This window comes from Strix aluco, chromosome 3 (assembly GCF_031877795.1).
Source record: "Strix aluco isolate bStrAlu1 chromosome 3, bStrAlu1.hap1, whole genome shotgun sequence".
NCBI lineage: Eukaryota > Metazoa > Chordata > Aves > Strigiformes > Strigidae > Strix > Strix aluco.
The window spans coordinates 106,184,819-106,207,967 of record NC_133933.1 but is presented as its reverse complement, the minus strand read 5'-3'; the positions used below and the strand labels follow the sequence as shown (position 1 = coordinate 106,207,967).

The 23,149-nt window shown below is 39.4% G+C and overlaps 1 protein-coding gene across 1 annotated transcript; it reads left to right on the top strand.

Moving 5' to 3' along the window:
- The first annotated feature begins 723 nt into the window (after window positions 1-723).
- LOC141921861 (uncharacterized) lies at window positions 724-20,731 on the top strand. Its single transcript, XM_074820793.1, has 6 exons — window positions 724-1,533; window positions 3,662-3,898; window positions 5,671-5,760; window positions 6,434-6,511; window positions 8,237-8,332; window positions 20,087-20,731. The coding sequence occupies exons 1-6, from the start codon at window positions 1,048-1,050 to the stop codon at window positions 20,237-20,239; spliced, it is 1,140 nt and encodes a 379-aa protein (XP_074676894.1). The 5' UTR covers window positions 724-1,047; the 3' UTR covers window positions 20,240-20,731.
- Window positions 20,732-23,149: the final 2,418 nt, after the last annotated feature.

The following is a 23,149-nucleotide window of genomic DNA, read 5'->3' as shown; positions in this document are numbered from 1 at the left end:
AGTGGTTTTACTGAGTGTCCGTGCAGTTCAAAATGTAGTTTAACAGCAAATTTCCTATAGAGGCCAATCATGCCTTCTATGTACAATGCAAATGATCCTTTGTTGGGGCTATGACCTTTTCAGGACTCACAGAAAGGTCTATACTCTTTTCCAACAAGACACTGACATATTGTTCTTGTCTATTTGCTAGTCTTTTCAGCCATCCTAAAACCAAAAGCAAATGAAGAATCCCAAGGGGAGCTCCTTTGAGCTGAAGACAAATCAATATGTCCACTATAGACAGTCTTGTCCTATGTCCTTTTCTTTCTCAACCTTATATCTAATAGAGATAGTGCCATCTGGGTGCTGATAACAGCAAGAAATATGTGTGTGAACATAACCATTCTGCATTAAAAGGGAAAATGGAAGCTTTAAGAATTGTTAAATCTGGATCAAATATCTGTGTTTAAACAATGTGTAAGTCACTGTGTGCTGCTGATTGCCCACCGTAAGCTTGCTGATTATTTTTTCATTAGTTTCTGTTCTCCATCTCTTTGCCTTGTTGGAACATGAGCATTAATGTATCTGTTTATATGGCATCAGGCTGCTTTCTGCCATTGGATTTGTATCACCATAAGAAAATTTAAAGGCAAGATTAAAATAAAACTTAAAGGTTACTTTGAAAAATTACTTCTGAAGTTCAGTGAAATTAAGGTATATAGGCAACCCTGACACAGCTTGTCATGTATGAACTTCTGTGTATGAAGAAAAGTGGAGTTTTTTGGATGTAAATAAGTAATGGACATTTTGGGAAAACTGGACTATAATTACTTTGAAAATCGGCAAACCTGAAAAGATCAATTTAGTATTGTACTTTTTATTGGGACCATTCAACAAATGGAACATTTTAGTCAATGAATAATGAAAAGAGGGGGGTGACTTGGTAGGTTTTTTAAACTCAGGTCGAAATGAGATGGTCACTAAAGGTCTAAGTACTCTTGTTTGTTTTCTTAATAGTACAGAGTTTAACATTATTGAAGACTTGTTGATCATTAATTCTTCTTTACGATGCTGAAGGTGGGCTTGGTTCCACGCTCATGTAAGTCCTTGAAGGCTTCCACTAATTTCAGCAGCCTTCGCTTGCTCTTTGTATCACCAGTATTGCCCATTAACTGGCAAAGTGTCTCTGGGACTGAAGGTACCTCTCAAGGTAAAAAGGGGAAACCCAGTATTTTCAAGATACTAACTTACCTTGCAGAACTTGCCAGACAATTTCTGCACATACATACTTCAATCACTTTCTTAAAATCTATTCGTTGCCTTTTGTTTTTTTTGTCATCTTCCTCTCAGGACTCTATTAAGTGGCTTCCCAAGTCTCCTAAACTGTACAGTGGCCATAACTGGAGCTCCCAGGGCTCTCGCTGGGCCTCGTTGAAAGGAAAGGAAAGTATTCATGGTGGTAACCTGTACAAATTCAGCTCTGCTAATGGAAAATGGAGGGAAGGAAGGATCAGTCCTGAGCAAGAAGCAGAGGAACTGGAGGATCCTGATGATGTAGGTAGTCTCCTTGAAGTCAGGAGGGACAAGTCAAGAAACTACAATCTGCTTGCAGTGCTGTGCTACTGAGCACTTTGGGTTAATGGGAGGCTGCACTGCCTGTAGTTTCACGTCCTTGCTTGTGCAGAGGGTACAGAATCATGTTCAATGTTTCATTCCTTTACTTTGCTTGCAATTGAACAGTCCATCCAACCCCCCAAGAGTACAGTGCAACTTGGAGGTTAAGATGAGTAACCTGAGTGACGATGAAATATGTTTTTTATTTTACTCCAACTTATATCCCCAGTTACCCAGACCCCTTCATCTCTTTCAAGTAAGCAGGTTGTTAGCAGTGCTTGAAGCTTGATGTCTCCCAGGAACTGCATGGTAGAAAAAATGAGGTTGCAGTGTTCCTCCATTACATGTTTGGTTTTGGGTAGTGCTTTTCCAGGATGCTGACACCTGGGAAACCCTGGATGCTGTGGTTTCTATAGCCTGTGTCCACCAGGCGTCTGTCACCTGGGCAGCAGCTTGACTGTCTTCGTGGTCATAGCCTGGGAAAAGGAGGTTGTGATTGCTCTCGTTCAGCCTTTCCCTTTCAGGGCATTGCTCACCAGATGTTTGCTGGGAGTTGGAGGAATTGGGGCTCCTGGTCCTCTGCCAGGACCTCCACTCCCTTCCTAGCCCCCAACTGCTGCTGGTATGGCCCCTCCACCACCCCCCACTCCCAGCTCTTGCTCCCAGCCTTTCTCCCTGACACCCATGGCACCCCAGCACTGCTGATGGGTCCAGGTTAGTCAGCCCGGTGCTGTTAAAGAGGAATCTCAAGAGAACAAAGATAATGAGTGTTTTATGTGAGTTAAAGCTAAACAAATTCCCTTTTAATTTTAAGCAAAACCAGGAAGCAATCATGCCTTGTTTGTTCTCGCCAGGGTTGGCGATGATTCTTTCCATCCCAACCAAAAAGAGATTGTGGGAAAACCCAGTGGGGTTTCTGTACAGAAATGGTAATGTCACTGCTTTTTTTTTCTGGTATAAAACTTCTAATCTTAGGAAGGCATTTAGGGGGTTTATTTTCAAAGGTGTTGACCTTTCTTTGCTGTATCATTCTACTGCCAACAGAAGATATAAAGATTATGGTAATATGAAGATCTGATTCAACCTTACCCATCAAATTAAGGAGCAAAAAATCAGCTAAATAGAAATAAAGCATCCATAAAATGTGAACAGAATTTGTACATCATGGCTGAATTTAATTTAACCAGTTTGCCACGCGTAACTGATAACTGGAAAATGTCATTGTGTTTTGCAGTCAAACTTTTCTGAAGCTTTAATTGTTTGGTGGATGTGCTTTAATTACGTATTTCTTTTTTCAAGCCCTTGTGGTTTAGCTAAGCATAGGGTGACATTGTCACTTCCTCACTGCATCTCGGAGTAGGTAAAGCTTAGAGCCAGGCTTCAAAGCAGGCTTTGGAATGCCTCACATTTAAGGTTCTACTTATTGTGGGCCCCTAAATCATTAAGTTCGCATGTCTCCACTCACTGCCATTTGCAGCTAAATATAGTCAATCCAATTACTTAAACAAAATTTTCTCTTAGAGATGTAAATGCAAGGTAGGGACCTGCCTTCCCTCTCACACCTGTGCTCCCGAAAATAGAACGTAGACCTTGAGGAACTATGAGAAATGTTTTATTTTCTGTATGGAAAGCCCTTTCCTTTGCCTCATGTGTGCTTCCTTTCCCTGGGACAACAGATTCAGTGCTACTGAGCTGCCGGAGGCTGCCCAGAATAGTCTCATTCTCATGCTCCATCCTTTTTATAGGGCCCTGCAGGGTTTAGTTGTGTATGTGTGTGTTATATGTGCTTGTGTGTGCCAGGGGATCTGGAGAGAGGCTGTATGAGTCCCAGTCCTCTCCCTGTTCCCACAATTTCCACCCCCATGTGAGAGAAAACCATGCCCAGAGAAATAGTGGTAAAATAAAGATACTTGGACATTAGCTTTAAAGTTGCAGTTTTGCCTTCGGTGAAACAAATCCTAATGTGATAGAGAGGAACAAATCCACTTTACCACAGGTAGGGTCTGGATATCAGATAGGTATTCTCCTTGCTGTCATTATGTTTACCTTTATTATCTTTAACCCCCAGGAACCTATTTCCAAGTTTTCTGGCAGCCTTTTTGATACCGATGATAGCATGAGAGATCAAAGAAATACCAGAACAGCTCTTCAAGTAAAGCACAAGTCGGCAATGAAGGGGAAGACTCTTCCAGGGACTAACACTAAGGTGCAGCCACCTATCTTGGCGGCGGGCAGCTTCCCTGGCGAGAGCAGCCGGATCCTGGAGGAATCAAGGATGATGGATGTGCTGCAGCCCCCGCTGAAGGTATTGGACTGCTGCATGGGCTGGGCTTGCTGATGGGTGGCCTTCGCTTGTCCATGAGGAGGTCCATGTGTCCATGGGGAAGTCTGCTTCTTGTGCAAGGCAGTTTATAAAAAAAAAAAAAGAAACCTAACACTTTCTTTGTAGCCATTCGATACCATCTCATTTTATATATCCAGCTTTGGCATTGTAAATTCAAGCCAAGGGTGTGTGCAGGTGGGCACTCAGCTGAGTCTTCACTTAATCCATGGTTTAGGAGCAGTGGCATGGCCTTACCCTCAGGGCATGGGACAGCCTCCGTCCCTTGAAAAGTGAAAACTTATCAGCAAGGACTGCAAGATTTGGGCTGAAGTTTATGGAGAAAGCTCTACTCTGAACTCGGTGGATATATCCGGTCTTGGCGTGCTCTGGAGCACATGAGGAGGAAACATGCTTTATGGGTTGGCTCCCAGGGGTGGCCCAGTACAGATCACACCTCTGCTGACCACCCGTGGGGCGGGAAATGCAGAATTGCGCTGCATCCCCAGGGTCATGGGATGCAGCGCCAGGAAAGGCAGCTCACCTGGTGTGACACCGTGCTGGGACCTGTCACCAAAGCACTGCTGGTGATGATGGGCTTGTGAAGTCTTGAGCGTGTGGCTAATGCAACATTTGGCAGGGTGGTTTTCATTTGACAGATAGGGTATTTTCATACCTTTTTAGGAATTAGGAATTTCAGATGAGTATGTTATACGTGCAAGAGTAGCTGCATACAATTGTTAAATTCTGAAACACAGCTGAGTTGAAATATTCTTAATTATAAAATATAACAAGTTACTCAATTCTGATTTGTCTTAGTGATATGAAGCAAATCAGTGAAAATAAGAGCATTTTGCTAATGTGATAAGGTGAAATGCAATTTGCATTCAGATTCCACTACAGTATAGCAAGGTGTTCTGTAAATTCAATGTGATTGTTTTTTTAGCAATTAGCAAATTATTACTTACTACCAAGCATATTACATACTAAAGAAAAAAACCCCAAAAAACAAAAACCAACAACAGGGGGGAGTAGTTCTTAAATGTAAGCTGTCTTTGGAACTTGAAACTAATTTTATTTGGCCTTTGTTGTGAATTCTGTAAATTCAAAATGTTATCTGAGATTTTGTACTGAATTTTTACTGATACCAGCAGGAGGAGAATAGACTGGATAGATTACAATTCATGCTGCTTTTTTAAAAGCTTCCTGATATTTTTACTTTTAAGTCAATGCTTAGAGTACTGTCAAATCTTTTGATGGAGTTAACACATACATACAGAAAGCCTGTTTAAAGAAAATTACTGTAATAGTGCTCAAATTCAGTTATCTGTTCTCAAAAGAGAGTAAGCAAATCAGACTGTAGCTGAGGTTCCAAAGCAAAGGTTTTCCATGAACTTACCAAAAATATTTACTTTTCACTCCTCCTGTGTACTGGCATTGTTGCCATCGTGAATGCTCAGTAAATTGATGGGTTTTATGAAACAACTGATTTGGTCAGCAGCCTTATAAACAGCCTTATATGGTTTTGGCATGACTCTAAAACCTGGAGAAGTAATGCATTCTTGGTGTTATTGAAGAGTAGAGACTGGTCTTGCATGTGCCAGTGTTTAAGCATAGCACTATTTTAGTCTGGGCTGAGCTCAAGAGGGGCAAAGCTGCTGGTGTTCAGAGTGGGAGGTAGATTTTCATTGGTCATGTAATTAATAGGCAATGTTTTTGATTAATCAGGCCACTTATCCATTATAATTCTTTTCCAGATAACCATTACTGTGTGCAGTCAAATGGGGAGTCTTGGTATTAGCATTGCTGGTGGAAAGGGCTCATCTCCATGTAAAGACAATGATGAGGTGCATTTCATTACTCAAAATTTATCTAGTAATCATTAGAAAGAAACTGATGAGCAGTTCTTTGAAGCTGTTGTGTTTTGTTGTTTTCTTTCTGAGGTTGTCCTCAATGTAACATCACTGTCTTCATAATAAAACTAACAAGGATAAACATGGTAACTTATTTCCCAAAGTAGAAGCTGACAGTAGATGGGGAAGCTTCTGGAGGGATAATTTTGGAGAGAAAACCTGATGTAAACCAATGATTTTCCAAAGGCAACCTGATAGCTGAAACACCTTTGGCTAGTTTCCAAGTTCTACCTTACTTTGGGGTCACTCCCTTGGCAATCCACATGCCTCTCCCATCCCATTTGCTCATTCCCAGGAGCTAACTTGATTTGAGAGAAGTGTTTCTCACATCTTCTCACTTAATTATCATTTAAATAAATCTTTGTTTCCCAGTCTGTCCCCCATGGCACAGTTTAAACAATTAATGACTTCTGTTCATTGTTGTATGTGTCAGCCATGGAGGCTTTTTTATTTTTTCTTGCTAATGTGCTAAGACATTTAGTTTTTATTTTAATAGAGGCGGCAGAACAACAAGTCTTGAAAATTAATTACTTCCCATTTGCTTTTTTCATCTAAGAACAATGAAAGAAACCTTGTCAGGTCTGAAACCTGTCTTTTGTATTACCAGGGGATCATGACTGCACGGCTGCCGAAATATGGTCCAGCAGACCTGGCTGGGATACAAGCAGGAGACAGAGTGGCAGAGGTAGATGGGTTGTGTTCTTTTGTTGTTATCTTTAATCACTCAAGAGTTGGGAAATTTGAGATCTAGATCTAAGCTTGCCTTAGCTTTTTAGTTACTTCCCAGACTACATTATAAAGAAATGATAATAACATTAAATTGTAGCATTCCTTCTGTTATATTCTTGTTTTCAGATCTTTCTGTTCAAAGTGCTTAACAAAATATTACTCACTTAAATGGTTGATTCATAAAGGAGAATAATGGTCTTGGTAAGTAGTTATGATAGCACAACTGCAGTTGTACTTGGTTCAAGAAGCTTTCTTATGACATTGTATTAGATTTACTAGATGAGTTTATTGCAGTTGTTACAAGTAAATATAAACTAGATGAGCTTGTTTCTCCAAGGTAATTTTTAGTTGGGAGAGAACAGCTCAAAGTAACTCCCCTGATGGAGGCTTAGAGTGCCAAGGCATAAATGTGTGTCTAGGGCTGCTCCATCTCAATCCTCATTTTTCCTAGCAGAAGCCACTCTCTTGATCTTCAAGAGGTTCCCAAGAGCAGTGATGATCACGTACGGTTTTGTGATATATATTTTTGACCTACTGTTTAGTTTCCACCTGCTGAAAAAGGTAGAGTGGGAGGAGAGCCTCTACAAAATTACTTTGAGATGAAACTGGTCCATAGTTTTTTTCAACTCTTGTTTTTTTAAACTGTCATTTATACTTGCTTAAATTAATAGTTTTTACTCTAGCATACTCCTTGTTGAATTAAGGTAGGATAGAGCAAGCAATATTGTATGTCTATTAAATTGCTAGGAATAAGGATACAACCTGTATCGGACAAAGACAAATTAATGATTAATTGATCTACCGATTCTGTAAAACTATGCTATAGACTTATTAATAGAGGATTGTGTTCCACAATACACATATGGATGTTAGTTTAACATCTTTTTAAAAGGTTAATTATGGATAAAATTCTGTATTATTTTATCTTTTTTATTTTATGAAAGGATTATCCTTATCTAATTTTTGTATTTTAACATGTGTGAGAGAATTTTAAATAATTCTTTACGTATTTCACATTATTAGATCATCAGGGAAAAGAAACCAGGATTTTTGAGCAGAGTTTCTGGTAAAGTCAGTATCTTAAAAATCAACCACTTAGCTCAGTTTCCTCCGTGAGGCTATAATTCATTCTTATTTTTGGGGCTATTTGAAATATACTAGCTACTAATGTCTGTTCATTTAATGAATAGTGAAACCAGTAAAAAAGAGAAGAAATTTGTGTTCCATACTGTTCTGTCCTGGTGTTGTTATCCTACAAATAGTTATGATTTCTCTGTCTCCCACAAGATGGCAGAATCATTCATCTGTTTAAAGAATGTGGAAAAAAAAATCTCTTGCTTTTTGTATGTGTGGGAGATGAGAAGGAATTAATGCATTCATCTGTGCTATAGGAGTCCTAATGTTTTGACCACAGTACTAACCTGTGTACAAATAACCAGCATTTTTCTCTTAATACTGTGTATTACAACTTCTTATTCTTGAACTGACTGTTTCAGCAGTTCAAATACACAGTATGTTCATCAAAAATGGGGAACAGGAAGAATTGCAATTTTATTTGCTTTTGCAACCATATATAATGATAGGGCCAGGCATTTGTATACTAACTTGAGAGGGAGGGAATTGATCTTCTTAAACAGCGTTCAGAATAAAAATATGTGTTTCTGCTGCTTTGTTTTTAAAGGTATCCCTCGTTTCAGAACCCGGTGCCCTTGATGCTGGTCCTGCTGAAGTTTCATCCAAGGACAGCCCCTTCCCGACAGTAAACCACATAATAAAAGTAAGAAAGATGGCCCCAGTGAGTCACAAATCATTCTTAGCTAACATGTTGTCTGTCATTAATGCTAGTAAAGATGGTAAAGACTGGCACAGAATTTGTGAGTGGCTGCACAAGAGGAGAACATGTACCAAAGATCAGTGACCCCACCATGCGTTTACTTGACTGTCGCTGCAGCTGGGACGTGGCTCCTGGATAAGCACCAGTGCAGCAGACCAGAGCTTTTGAAGCACTGTGGTTTGGGGGCTGTAAGAGTGGTGTCCATTCCCTCCAGCTTAAGTGTTTACTCTGTTGTCTAGACTCTTTCCCTAGCTAATGGAAGGAGCAGCATCTCCAGCGTGCCTCTTTTAGGAGGAAGAGGTTGAGCTGCTACCTAGAAGTGACCATTTTTGTCTTTTGATTCAAAGGGGAACTTGAGTGACAGGCTAAGACTGCACGCCCATATTTTAGGTGGCTGATGTCAGACGACACACATCACAAAAGGAAATGGCCAAGCCTGCAGGGTGGCTTTTAGAAATCTGATCCACTTCTGTGAACTTTTCTAAAAAATTCAACCCTCTGAAGACCTCCCCCAATCATGGCCATCTGCCTGCACACTTGAGGTTATGACTTTACTAGGAAGATACAATAAGATCAAGGTATCTGAATGATTAAGGTTAAAAAGCATCTTACTCATATTAAGCCTGAAATACCAGGAAACAACAACTGTTTCTCCTACAGCAAATGCCAAAGGAATGCTTTGTTTGATTCCTCTTCTTCCAGCCTTTTCCAGCCTATCCTCTTTCAAGAATACTATTCACAACCCAGCTAATGGCAAAAAATGAAAGTTCATCTATTACATAAAAGACTGTAATCAAAGACCACATTCAGTTTTTATTAACCATTCACATTTTTAAAAATAATGTGACTTGTTAGTTGACTGAAAAATAAGCAAATAGACCATGCAAATCTGGTTTCCTCTGGTTTCCTATGTGGATTACTATTTATGAAGGCCTGAGCTGCAGCTTTTGTCTATGAGATGGACTAACAAAGGTTTTCTCTTATGTTCAGTTGCTTAAATAAATTTATTTTGAGGCCTCTCGTCTCCAACATCATCTTGTGAAACATGTAGACCAGTTTTATTTTCCAGTTGAAAACACTTTCATAATTTTTTTTTTTCCAGCTCTACTTGGTAGCTGTTTCTTACAGTCTTAACCCACATTGCAGGAAGCACGAGGCTTCCTGTTAGAGGAACCACTGTTGAAAGGGTTGATTCACACATTGCTAGTGGCCTGGATCTGTTGCAGTAGTATCTGACTTCTAGTGTTTTCAGCCAAAAAGAGGAAATGACCGTTTTTTATATTATATGCCTCTTGGAAAATAATGCCTCCCTTTAAAGTTCTTAAGCTGCAAGGGGAGGAGGAGGCACATTAGACCAGGCTACTTACCTTAGAGCACGATGCACAGAGGGAGTCAACTGGCTGAATATGTTCCAAGTGTCAAAAGTAGTCAGTGTGCAAGTTCTTTCATGGAGGAACATTTGTATTTCTGGTTTTGTTTCTTTTTTAAATCAAAATCTTTGTGCTGTAGCAAACTGTGTATGTTATTGCCTTTAACTTAGAGCAGCATTCGTCAGTCTTAGGGTTTATGGGCTTTTGAGGAGTATTCTGCTGACTCAGGAACCGGTCAGTATCTCATCTGCTCTTGCTCAGGGCTTACTCTGGTGAAGTTCCTCTTATTCCTCAGTAACTGTCTTACCTGAAAAATGTTTACACCCTGGCTTCTTATAGAGGACATGCTTTGCATGTTCAGATAAGCAGATGGCAGTAGGACCTTAATGTAGAATCTTCTTTGCTAGGAATCTAGGAAGGTTTGTTCCTTCATATTTCTGACTAGGTTTCAAGAGAAGATGGGTGCTTCTGTATCAAGGGAGGGAAGGAGAGAAGCATGGTGGCAAAGAATCCAAAGACTCCTATTATTCTTCCTGCAAAGGCTGAATTATATGCTAGATGATGCCCATCTTCCTTCTGCTTCTCTTCCATGTCATCGCTGCTTCCTGCCCTCCAGCAGAGACTCGCTTTTCATTTTTACTTATTTTTACTGAATTTTAATAAACTTACTCTTCATATATGCTATTAGTGACAATATTTGTCTCTTACTTGCTAACCATAGCCCTCTAGCCATCTCTTGCCATCACCCATCCTGTCTCCGAGCCTGGTGCTCTGACATTACAAAGGGCGATGCTGCTGCCAGATTCAGGTTTGCTTTCTGTTCTTCATGGGCCTGGTTGCTCTAACTTCTTCTAAAAGGTTCATTTGAATTGTTAACTCATCCAGCCAAACTCAATTTCAAGCCCTTTGTGCCAGCTTTAAGATTTCATGACAGTGTGAATGACCAGTAATTAATTGGACAAATGAAGAAAAGTTCTTTCACTCTGAGTCAGTGTTTTGCGAAGGGAAAATGAGAATTGCCTGTGGTTTTGATTATGATTATTTTATTGAAATGTAGAGGCCCCAGAACTTTAATTATGAGATACTTTTTTACATACTATATTTTATAGACTTGTCTCAGTTATGTTATTCACACCTCAAAAATATGGAATCTGTTTATTTGACTTTGTTTAATACGTATATATCAAAAATATTTTAATTGAACTGAAACCAAGTCTTTGGATTTTAAAATGGTAATCTTAAAGAAGTCTGTGTAAAGATGTGCATCAAAATATAACAGATTAGAACCACAACTGATACAGCTATGTACATGCAGACTGTGTGTAAAATATTGCATGTCTAACTACAGGGAGAAAAAAAAAAACCAGGGATACAAACATTGCCAATAGTGCCCCATGCTGACTTTAACAGAAGGAACTTTAACTTAGAATCTGGAGTCTTTATTTCCAGTTCTCTATATTTCTGTCTTCTGCCCTCTGCTCCTTATTTTCTACTCATCCTCTCAGACATAGAACCAACTCTGCACAATCTTTCTCCATCAAAAATATTTTCATTCAAGCTCAGACTGAAACTCCCAGTGAATTTTGTCTGACTGAATGGAGAGTGTTGACAGGTTTCAGCATCTTCTATCACCTCATTATGTGCATCACTACGTGATCTTCTTTGATCCATTTTTGGAGCTATCAACATCATAAGGATATTAAATACTTTGTAATTAAAATAAAATCTCTTAAAAATTTTAATCTAGTTCTTCACTTTAATTCTTACCATTTTATTTTCTTTAATTGTATGCCTTTGCCCTGGGAATTTCCTCAATTCAATTTTTTCACCAGGTGTACAAGTGTACTTATATTGAAGATTTTCAAGGAAGTTTAAAGTAAGAGTTATCAATTAAAAGTGATTGTGTAAAAGAAACTTACAGTACTGGAAAAACCTGAATAACTTCTTCAAGCTGATCGAATGTTTTGGTTGCTCTGTTAAAAATGCAAAGATATCAGATGTTCCTAAATATGGTGAGAAAGCAGACAGCTTCAGTGTACTAGAACCTGTGATGTACATGGAAGTGAAATGCTCCTGTGCCCGCAGAAAGTGAATAAACATATATACTGTGCTCCCACAATACATAGGTTGCTGGTTTTCTGCCTTTCTCCTATATTGTTTAGATGCAAGTCATGAGAAACCTTACATGGATGAGAATCACAGGAGACCTATCTTAATTTCCAGCTGATACAGACTTTTCAGGAAAAACTCTTGATGTACTTTATACCAGTGAAAAATCTTATCAAACGCTTTATTTATTCATCTGAGCAGGTTAGTTCTAGCCATGTCAGAAAATTGTAATCATACGACTTAAGCATAGTAAAACTTTCTTGTTTCTTTAGTCATGGTCTTACTTCTTTCAATTTTAAAAGCAAAACCAGTAGAACACTCAGGTCAGAGAAGCACTATAAAAGAAGATAACTAAAGTGGGATTCAAAATGTCACTGTCATCATCAAAGACAGATTTCTTCTGAAACTCGTTTCAAACAGTAAAGACCTTGCTCACAGACAGTGTTTGCTTGACCTGTTCCCATAACACCATATGACCTAATATTTCAGTCTTCAAGTTTTTTTTGTGAAGGACTCTTAGTCTTGTCAGGTAAGGGTGTTGGTATTTTTGTATTATTATTTTTTTATTCTGACAAGGTATGATAGTTTTAGATGTCAGGAGTCTGACTTCTCACTGCCTTGCATCTTGTGCAGGTTTATACACACTTGTGAAGAAGCTCATGCGCAACCTTGCTGGCTTAGCTAACCCTATGCTGATCATGTGAGCTTCAGCGGAGTGTAAGCACCCATCTGCCATGTGATCTTCTCCATTTCATCTGCTAGTTTGATGCCACTTTTATCTAAGTAACTCAGTATTTCTGAGTTAGGATGAAAGATGAAAGGTGTGTGGTATAGGCACTATATTTACCTCCATAGTGTAGTGGTTAGGAAATTTATTTTTTGAGTTTGGGATTAAGTTCCTGCTCAAACAAATTCTTCTGCTTGCACAGTGTATCTTTTTTTCTCTCTTTCTTTTAAGTAGTTTTCTCACAGGACTCGGTCAGAATTGTCTCACTTAAAACTTTAAATTCTTGGATTTTGCAGAGCTTGTAATTAAAAATGCTAGATAGGAAAAACCTTAAAAAAAAAAAAAGTCATTAACTGATTTTTTCAAGATACCATATTCAAATACCTCAAAGTTAAAGCAGAAAAATCTACAAAGTAGACTCATCATATGGTTGACAATATAAGCACTGCAGTCAATATAAGCAAAAATACATCCAAGACACAAGTAGACTCAAGCAAGGCACCTGGAACCATGCAGCAGGACATATTTGAGAATAAAAGAGGATGAATGTTTGAACAACCACACAAATGATCAGCAACATCTTCCCTTGTGAAGGGTGTCCTCATGGACTCTGGGAATTCATTAGGGAAGGAGGCTGTACTGAATTCCTGCAGGCATTCAGATATGACCATTGGCTTTCATGGGGGTGATGAGCTTTCTTCAGAATCAGAGGGTTGGTAACTTGGGCTGTGGGTAGCACAGCTTATGCGGGCCGTACCTTTTAAGTGTCCAAATGTGATCAAAGCAATGCATTTTCTTCATTGTTTTTATAGCATGAGGCCATAAATGATGACACAGAAAGCACTTAAATGAAAATCTGTGTATCATGTTCCAGTGTCAGGGAAGTCACTACCCAGTGGTGCATTCGAAGATTAAAGAAATGGAGCAAGGACAATTTTCATAAGCAGTTTGACTCATGTAAAAGCCTTTTGTGTCTGATGGCATTGCAGATATGACAGAATAGACACTGATTTTTCATTTTTGTCTGCTACAAAATGTGATGGTGAGTTTGACTGAACTCCTTCTTCCTTGCCCTTGTGCATTGCCCATGGGAGGCATTGAACTGCTGGACAGGAAGAACAGAAAGGAGCTTCACTCTAAATGTGTCATGTTGAAATGTTGTATCTACTACACACTGGGAAACAGATAAAACATTCAAGGTATTCTCTTGCTGTTCCAACAAGAACTGGAGAAAATAACCAGTTTTAAACCTGGCCTCTGAAATATATCAATTTCTAGAAAATTCCCCCAGAGGAAATTTTAGGGAGAAGCACCTGCAGCGGCACTTGTCTGGTGCATCAAACCTCCAGGAAATCATGCTGAGCTGAATTAGGTTTTGGAGCGCATCACCAGTCACAGTGTGGGAAGAGCAATGAGCTCAGGGAATAGGGATGGGCTGGTGGGGTGGCCCCTGCTCAGGGCCCTCACTGGGCTGCTGCATGCAAAATCGAGGCAGCACGTTCAAAAACACAGTGCCAAAGCTCAGGCGCAAGTCTTTGGCAGTGCTTGAGAGCCATGTGGCTGTTCCAAGTGTAAGGATAAACTGAATTATGTGCTGCCCTCTCCCAACCCTGAGCAGCAATAGGTGCTGTCATGAGCCAGCCGCTCCCAGAGCACAGCAGCGCAGGCCACCCTGCTTTCCTTTTGCAGAGGTCTTCTGGTGTCTGACCATAACTTATCTTCCTCAAGGTGCGGGAGAGGATTATACCTCTCTCTCCACCTGACTTCACAATTTCTGCAGCTTGGCCACAGGCCTCAAAAGCAGTGAAATAGCACTGTAATGTGCTGGGGAAAGGGATGCAGCCAGGGATTTCCGAGACCAGGAGTGTTGATGGTGGACCATAAAACACATGCTGGTTAAAATGTTCCTAATAACATGCTATAAAAGAGAAGCTGTGTTGAATGCCTAGACAGGGTTTGCAAATTCATATGGTTTCATACATGTGGCTGTGCATAGGTGGTTTTTGTTGTGCCTCCCTTGCCTCCTGCCCCATCTGCCTTCCCTGCTGCATGCTGGCTGCCCTGCCCCCTTCTGCCTGGCAGAGAGATTGCTTGTGGGTAATAAATTCACAAGGAATTAATTAAATCTCTTTCTCCTTCTTTACCTTCCATTTCCTGTATGTTTTCTCTTGGGAAGAAGGTTGCTTTTATCTGTTGTCTCTGTCTTTGGGAGTGAAACATCACATCTCTTCCATTAAAAAAGCCACCAGATGCCAGTTTGGTCTGAACTGTACAGCAGTTGATCAGCCCATGCTCTGCTGTTCTTGTTGGATCCATTTTGGCATCTTCTTTTTAAAACTATTACTTAAAAAATCCAGCTGTGTAACATTTTTTAGGCATGACTAAATGCCCTCCTTCACTTTGAATTTGATTTAGAGAGTTTCTTCTATGAATACAGTCATGATCAAATGCAGCCTTTTGTATCTAGCAAAGGCATGTTTTCATTGCTTAGAGAGAAGTCTGAATTTCCTGTTGTTCAAGTCTAAAATTCTACTACCATCACCAGTGATGACAAAAAAAGGTAAAATTAAGTATGAAATCATAACATTCATGAGGTTTACACAAAACCCTGTAAATGCTCTCAGCTGGGTAGATTGTTTTATTTTCCCCTATTTCCACCAGCTGAAGGGCACCAGCCTTAGCACTGGTGTCAGTGAAGATCACCTGTTAAGTCAAATTTCAAAAATATGTACTATTTAGATATATGGAGTTGAACTAGGAAGGCTTCCCTATTAGAGGTATTTTCTAGCTGGGGAATATTTTCTTTAGAAAGTGTTCTGTTTGAATTAGGGTTAAAAGTATGACTGGTTTTCTTCCAAAAAGCCAGTCAAAATCCTTTTCCCCTGCCCCCATTCTTTCAAAATTGGGCTTTTCATGTGTCATATCACTTTCTGATTTGTAGCCTCTCTCCCCGGCAGCTGGCCTTGCTCTCAGCCATGCTTTGCCCTGTTGCTGATGGTTACGCCTTTCATGTGAAGCTTGGGCTTTAACTGTGACTATTGCCGTGAGAGCTTTCTTCTTCCGTTAAGATTTGAGTATGGGCCTGTGGGGGGGTGATCAGGGGAAGGGGAAGGCTTTTAAAAGAGAAAAAAGGTGATGGGGTTTGTTCTGTTTGGTTTTGGTTTTTAAAAGGTTATAAAAAGACATAATGAACTGTCCTTTATGGACTGTTCTGCAAACTTTTGGACAAACATTTTTATTAGAAGTTGAAAAGGAAAGCATATGTGCACAACAGGAAATTAAAAATTATTGGATGTTAACTGGTTGGCAAGACGTTTATCATGCTTTAAGAAGATACTTTCACCTGAAGCATCATACCTAGTTGTGGGTTTTTTCCTATCCTGTTTCAATACGACAGAATGTTTGCAGCCAACACCACAGCTGAATTGCCCCAGGTTATTTAGATGGGTTTGTTTTACTGTTTCTTGCAGTGTAGTTGGACTCCAACTTTCAGTGGAGGGTGGTAATTCCATTAAATGAGAGTGTCTGAAATAATTTGATTTCTAGCTATGCCTGATTTAAACAAAATGAAAATTTTTAGTGAATCTTTATAGTGTCCAAAGTCTTAGTGTTTATGCTGAAAAAGTGTAAGAAAGATGCAAACAAGGTAGTGAAAGAAATTCACTATGTGAACACATTGGTTTTGGTACAGGACATGTCCTTTGTGAATTTTACTTTTATGCACTGAAAATATAATTTCAGGGGAATAAACAAAAATAGTAACCTGTTTCAAATGATTAATCATACATTTTTCTGAAAAAGCATTCTACATATTTTGATGGTTTGAGATTAACTGGTACTTCAGGTATTATTTTAATAATGAGTGCATGATGATGGAAAGTGAGTAGGAGGACTTTGCGATTTCAACAGAAATCTTTAAAACAAGTTCAGGCACTATTCAGTAAAAATTAGTGGAGTAAAACAATGGAACAACACAGGATCCTGGATAATCTGTCCTCCTACACCAGGATCAATTTATTCTGAAGAGTTACTAGTAGAAGATGGAAATTCTACACCTTTCTGCATGCCTTAGGCAAGTGACTCTTTTAAGCCTCAGCTGCCTATGCTGGAAGGATTTTCCTTGTTTCCATCCTAAATGTCTCTGTCTTGCCCTGTCTGTCATGGGCAGTGGAAATAGTTTGCTTCCTCTTTGCTGTGACTTTTTTTTGCACGTTCTGTCTTCCCTCAGTCGTGATGCACCAGGAAATGTACATCCAAATATGAATATTAAAGAAAAGCTCCAAAAGCAAAGCTTGCCTATTTAGTAGGGTGAAACTGCAGTCAATGAAGATAAGCATGAAAATCTGAAAGCAAGGGTAAAATCCCCCTGGGATTCTGGGAAGAGAAGCACTGGGTTTAAGAAAAGGATTGAACACAAGATAATGCAAGTTTAGAGTTGTTGAGTTTTGTTACTTTTTAAAAAACAAAACTGAAAGAGGAAAGGAAGCTGATAAAGCTTAGATTGTGATTTTCCTGGAGGCAGGGTGAATGTGAAGGCAGTGACAGAAAGAGTGCTGGGTTCCTAGGGGATAGTTCAGTGAAGATGGAAATGCCACTGTGGTTAGAGCTATGATGAGTGTTTCTTGCATCCATTTTGTGCTGTGTTTTGTTTTGTTTTGTTGTTGTTGTTTTTTTTTTTTCTGGAGATTAACTGGTAACTTTTAATGATAGGAGAGAGAAACTAGAGGCATGAGTCTCTTTTCACTGAATTAGATCGTGTACAAATGCATATTCTATTACTTAATTGGATTTGCTCTCAATTTGCAGTTGTGTAGGTGACAGAATCCACAACCAAGAGTTGTTTTGCCATTGATACCTGTGATTCATCTGTGAGGAAATTGGGGGTCCTCCACATCCCATTGGGGGTCCTCCACATCCCATTGGGAGCAGAGCAGGACAACTGGCCGCAGTGGTGGGTTTGGGGACAGCAGTGGTATGGATTTGCATGGGGTTTGAGAGGGAGAGCAGTCAGGGCCGTGTGCAGACAGCAGAGGGACAGGACACGGCTGCAGTTGGACCAGAATATTTGGTTTGTTAGAGAAACTCAGCAGTATGTCTCTGAATCAGCATGAGTGGGTGTACATGCAAGCTTTCATCTGCCTGGAGAGGATACGGAGGGACTGCTGTAGATCAGAGCTGAGCCCGCTCTCCTCTTGGGAGCGCAGGTTTCCAGCTTTGCAGCACTTCTGGGATGAGATGCTGTTCAGCCTCCACTGTAGGAAGTTGGTCAGTCATTTGGTGCCGGTTCCTCTTTATCTGCAGCAGCATGAAAGACTGGATGAAAGACTTCCCTCAACAACATTTATTTCCCAGAAGTGGTTGATACAGTTACTGTACAAATGTTGGACAAGCATGAACTGGTGGGCAGGTGGGCATCTAATGGGGAATCTAACCAGGGGCATTGGTAGGAGAGTCGTGCTGCCGGCGGCGAGGGGATGTCCTCCAGAGGCTCTGCTGCATCTCAAGTGCGAGAGGTGTGCAGGCTTTCAGACCATGGGCGTAGGAGAGAGTGTGTCATTAAGGAAATGAGATGAGTTTTTCAGAAAGTTGTGAGAGCCTAACTACAGCTTGCAATGTATTGAACATTGGGAGAAATGTGAAAGAGTATTTGTGTCAGAACTGAGCATCCTATGGGATTTGTTCCTCTAGCAATATTGTTACAATTTCAGATTTATGTTCTTTCAGATGTAGATAATTAATTAAAAAGTTTAAAAATGAAGGACTGGTCTTGGGGAAAAGTGCATGTCTCTTTTTTGACTGGCACCATATGCAAAGAAGGGTCTTCCCCAGGCTTTGAACAGACAGATCAATGAAATGCAAAGCCTGGTCCTGGAGATTTCTGCAGAGGCATAGACCTCTGCACTAGTTTTTGAGGTGGTGGGATTTCAATGTATGACCCAGTATACCACCTGTACGTATAGGATGTGCATTTGCTGTATCACAAAGCAGCTGGCTGCTGGCTATTGTTAAGAAAGAAACATCTTTCAGCAATGGATAGAGCCAAGAGAAACATCCAGTGCATAGAAAGCTTATAAATGCTGTCAGGTATGAATGACAGAAGCAAATATTCCCAGAAGTTGTTAGCTTGGCCAGTAAGTCCTGGATGATGACCTCTATACAGGTCTTTAAAGCTTCCAGAAATGTATCCTTAGTCTAAACAAAAGGGGGGGGGGGGGGAAGGAGATAGAATTGGGCATTTAATACACCAGTGACTATAACTAAATTTATGTGTGGTTTTAAAATTAGTTTACAGTTATCATGGGTGAGATTCAACTCCAGACTGACACCTACATTTTGGTATCTAAGTGTGCTGTGCCTGCCTGCAAGCTGGGGGGGTGCCAGACCCGCAAGAGTCAGTGGAGTCAGAGCTAATGCAGTTGATGGAGCCTGGGGAATAACTCATTTTACTTAAATGAAGAAACCTACTGGCTGGCTAGCTGAACAGCCACGAAGCACCTATGGGCTTGTGTCATTTCTTAAGTCAAATAATGTACAGCAATGAAATAATATCTAAACAATTGAATTGTGTCAACATTAAACATTCTTATAAGGTGTGAAGAAATGCAACAAAGTAGCTGATAAATAAGAAATACTACCTTTCTTGAAAATTTTCAGACTACTGGTAAGATGGACATTTTATTTATTACACATTGTTATATTACCTGCTCATTAGATATATCGTCTTACTGTTATATCTGTTTTCATTACGTTAAACTTTTTTTGAAAATTAGTAAAAAGTAGGATGACTTTGTGCATCAGAGTTAAATTTGTAATAATGCATTCATTGATACAACCATTACTGACACATTATTTGGCTATACATAAAGAACCTGACATCCTTCTCTTTTCTCAGTTACAGCATTTAAATTAATTTTGAAATGTTACAATATAGTTCTCAAAGAACACAAAATTCTTGGCCAAAAAATTGGTATGAATCAAGTCCATGTATGCATATTTATTAACTAACAAAGTTACACACTGATATTTTGTCTTAATGTTTCCCTTAAATATATTTTGTCAGCAAAAAAGCCAAAATATACAAATTTTCAAGATCAGTAATTTATATGCTGTATGGTCCTTAATTAATCCTTTATTGCTTTCAGGTGCATGAATTTAATGAGTAATGGAGTTAAATAAAAGTAGATGTATATTCTTCAACTTGTCTTTGTTTTTTTAAAGATATTTTAATCTTTTTTTTTCTTTTTTCCTATGGATTTTTTTTTAAAAAAAAAAGCTAATGAGAGGAAAAGGCAATTTATTTCAATTTTGCTTTAATTATCAATGCAATCTTTGGCATAGAACAGCTCACCTGTCAGGAAGCCCTGCGGCATTACATCTCTCGCATGTTTTTCTCATCATCTGCTTCCCCTGTCCCTATAAAATATTCCCTTTAAACACTTCCCTGCTCTTGATCTGACTCTTTTCTCTGAAATCTTTCACATTTTGCTGAAGATACCTCGGATAATCCTCACACGCCCTTCCACTTCCGATGAAGATACTGATCAGTTGCCCCCCGACCCAGATGACTTTGAACCTGAGGAGCCTGACAGCGCAGAAGGCCATGTCTATTCGGACTGTCTGAACAGTGCTTTTTATCCTCCCTAATAAAGTACTTTTCTGGAAAGAGTTCATGGGTGGTTTTCTTTCCCATTGTTCGATTACTTTTAATGTATAGTACTTGAACCGCTATGCCTTATTTGTAGGAAAAACCATTACACGGAGGATGGATTTGAGCTGGGGGAGAAGAACCTGTGTTTGTATTGCTTTGCCTTGAACTTTCCTTTGGCCAGAACTTGTGCACTTGTAACAAAATGTGCTGGGTGAGGTTATGTGAATGTCACTGTGTGCTTCAATAGCCACTTGTCAGGGTGTCCTATAGCACCTAAATGCAATGCTGAAAAGAGCAGCTGATTTTTATTCAGAACTTTACCCATTTGGAAACACACTGAAAACAATTGTATAGTTAGGGTTTTTTTTAAAATCTTGAGTCCATGTTTTGTCTATATAGCTCACCCTTCTGTCTACCCCCAGGTTCCTTTGAATTGTACCTTTTAATGTTGTTTTCTATGAGAATAAAAAATCCTTTCTGTCTTTTAAATAGTGTTGGTTTTTTTCCAAATGTTATTTCCATTGGAATTCTGTATCTCATTCTAGCGTAAGAAAGAATAGTTTCTTCAGGCTTATCAGTAATGCAAACATATATCAGATTTGAACAGGACCTGTAAGTTACGTTTTATTAGACCTAAATGCAGGAGGCATCTTATGCAACTATCCACCTGAGAGTGAACTGAGAAGCGATTTCTTATGCTTGAGGAACTGTCTGAGACTCTTTTATTTCTTCTACTGACTTGCATATAAACAGAACACCTTAAATATGCCTTACTGCGATATGCCAGTGTTTCATATAGATATATATATGTGTGTCTATATATATATATGCACATATACGAGGTAAGCATTTAAGACCAAATGTTATTGTGCAACAGTGTTCAATCCTTTAATCCTCTTCACTGCTATTCAGGTTTCTAATGCATTTTGAGGTGTTTAAGAATAACCTTTTGGGATTGATCTTTATTTGGGATTCCACAGTGCTGCCTTAACTCAGAGGTGGGGTCTGGCCCTGCTAGACTGGGGTGTCATGACTTTTTTTTTCATGTGCGTAACATCTAGCACATGATGGTTTTTGAAATGTGTGTACAGGTTTTTCTCCTGTAAATATAATCTAGCACAACTCAGTGACCTGATAAATCCTCATCTTTTGTTCACATTCTGAAAGATTTCTCAGGTGATCATTCACTTGAATGAATGCTGGTAGCTGACTTTTCAGGAATTAGAAAGTTCCCAGGAGCGTATGGCTGTCGCAGAGTTAGACGAATATCTCCTACCCATAAAAGGGGTATTTTATTTTGAAAAAATAGGTTTGCAATAACACTGCAGTATCAATATATTTCTTGACTCTCAACTGCATTCACTGTGACTTTTTCATTATCTTGTACATCAGCATTTTAATTGAAGATAATTTATTAACTATAGGAATATTAAACTAATTTTCATTTGCAAAATGAACATTGCTTTAGAATCTGCTATGGCTTTAATAGTAAAGACTGCATTATGTGTATAAACATTCCAATTTGAATTAGCTTAAATGATGTTGATAAAAGAAATCATATTTAACATTTGCTTCCCATCCCTTTTCTTCCTTCAAAATAAACAGGGTTCTTCTACCATGACTTAATGTTTGATCAATGCATGCTGCAAAAATACCAAGCTCAGAACCCATAAACGCTTTGGCAATCCAGCCAGTAATGTATGGTTTATTATTGCTTTATTGCATCTCACTAGACTGCAGAAAAAGTAAACTCATTCTCCTGTTGCAAACCAGCCCTGGGCTGCAGAATAAGTTGTAGTTGAGAGTTAGTGAAATAAAGTAGTTCCGTTGAGAACTCTGTCTTTTCATTCTTTTTCCTCCACGTGCACAGGTGTGTGTTTTAGATTCTTCTTTAGGACTTGGAGGTCAAAATGTTTGCTATCAAAATTACGTGCTCTTAACCACATGCTGTCAGCATTCAGATAACTTTTAAACACTTGGATCTTTATCTGTCCTTTTCAACTGAATTTGTTTTCAAGGCAGATTTCATATTGCAGTGTAGAGAATTTTGGTGTGGGTATAAACTTCTGGTGGTAACACTCTCTATGGCAAAAATTAAACACCTGTTGACAAATCAACACAAATAGTTTTGTAAATGGACATGCAACCCTACAAAATATATCAGTTAAAGCCTCTGCTACACATTTATTCGAGCTTCGCTTAAGCAAAAGAATGCTGAGGAAGGTGATTATGTTTCACTTTTGTTCTGCAAAAGGGACAGAGGTGGAGGTCAGCTGCTGGTGTCCTTATCAGCACTGAGTAATGTCTTTTGAGGTTTGGTATTTGATAAGAATGGGCAGAGTCAGAAGGTGGAAAAGGCGTGATGGGAGGGTCTGTTAACGACAGCTCATATCCTGTGCTCTCCCTTCCTGCTGACCTGGGAGATGCCTTGAAAAAGCCCTCTGCCAGACTATGGAACGGTCACTCGTTCCCATGGGGAACTGGCTTCTCCTTGTTCCCAGCTGCCGCATCAGTTAAAAGATAGCTAAGAAGGTATTTAATGCTTTCCTAATGCATTTTGTTAGCCATGTCTCGTCATTGCCATGTCCATCATTGTGGAGGAGGGCAAAGCTAACAGTACCACTAAATATGGAAAGGAAGATATTTTTTGTAATGCAGCTATTGAAATACATTTTACAGCCTGGAATAATTGCTGGGATATAGCAGTAATATTCAGGAACATGTGTATATAGCTGAAGCAATGGATGGATATCCAAGAGAAAAGAGCTCAGTTGTTCCACTGCTGTTTGTACTCCTGGAAGACAGCAGATGTATGACCTTGCCAGCACAACGATAGTCCCCTTTAACACAGTTGCCTTAAAAGACCCACGAAGAAAAGAAAGTGCTTACAGCTTCCATGGACTGTC

Bases quoted from the DNA above. Each gene is read 5' to 3' on its own strand.
- LOC141921861 (XM_074820793.1), top strand. From the start codon at position 1,048: ATGCTGAAGGTGGGCTTGGTTCCACGCTCATGTAAGTCCTTGAAGGCT. The intron at 1,534-3,661 runs GTAGGTAGTCTC...TTTAACCCCCAG, and splicing joins AACTGGAGGATCCTGATGAT to GAACCTATTTCCAAGTTTTC. The intron at 5,761-6,433 runs GTGCATTTCATT...TTGTATTACCAG, and splicing joins CATGTAAAGACAATGATGAG to GGGATCATGACTGCACGGCT.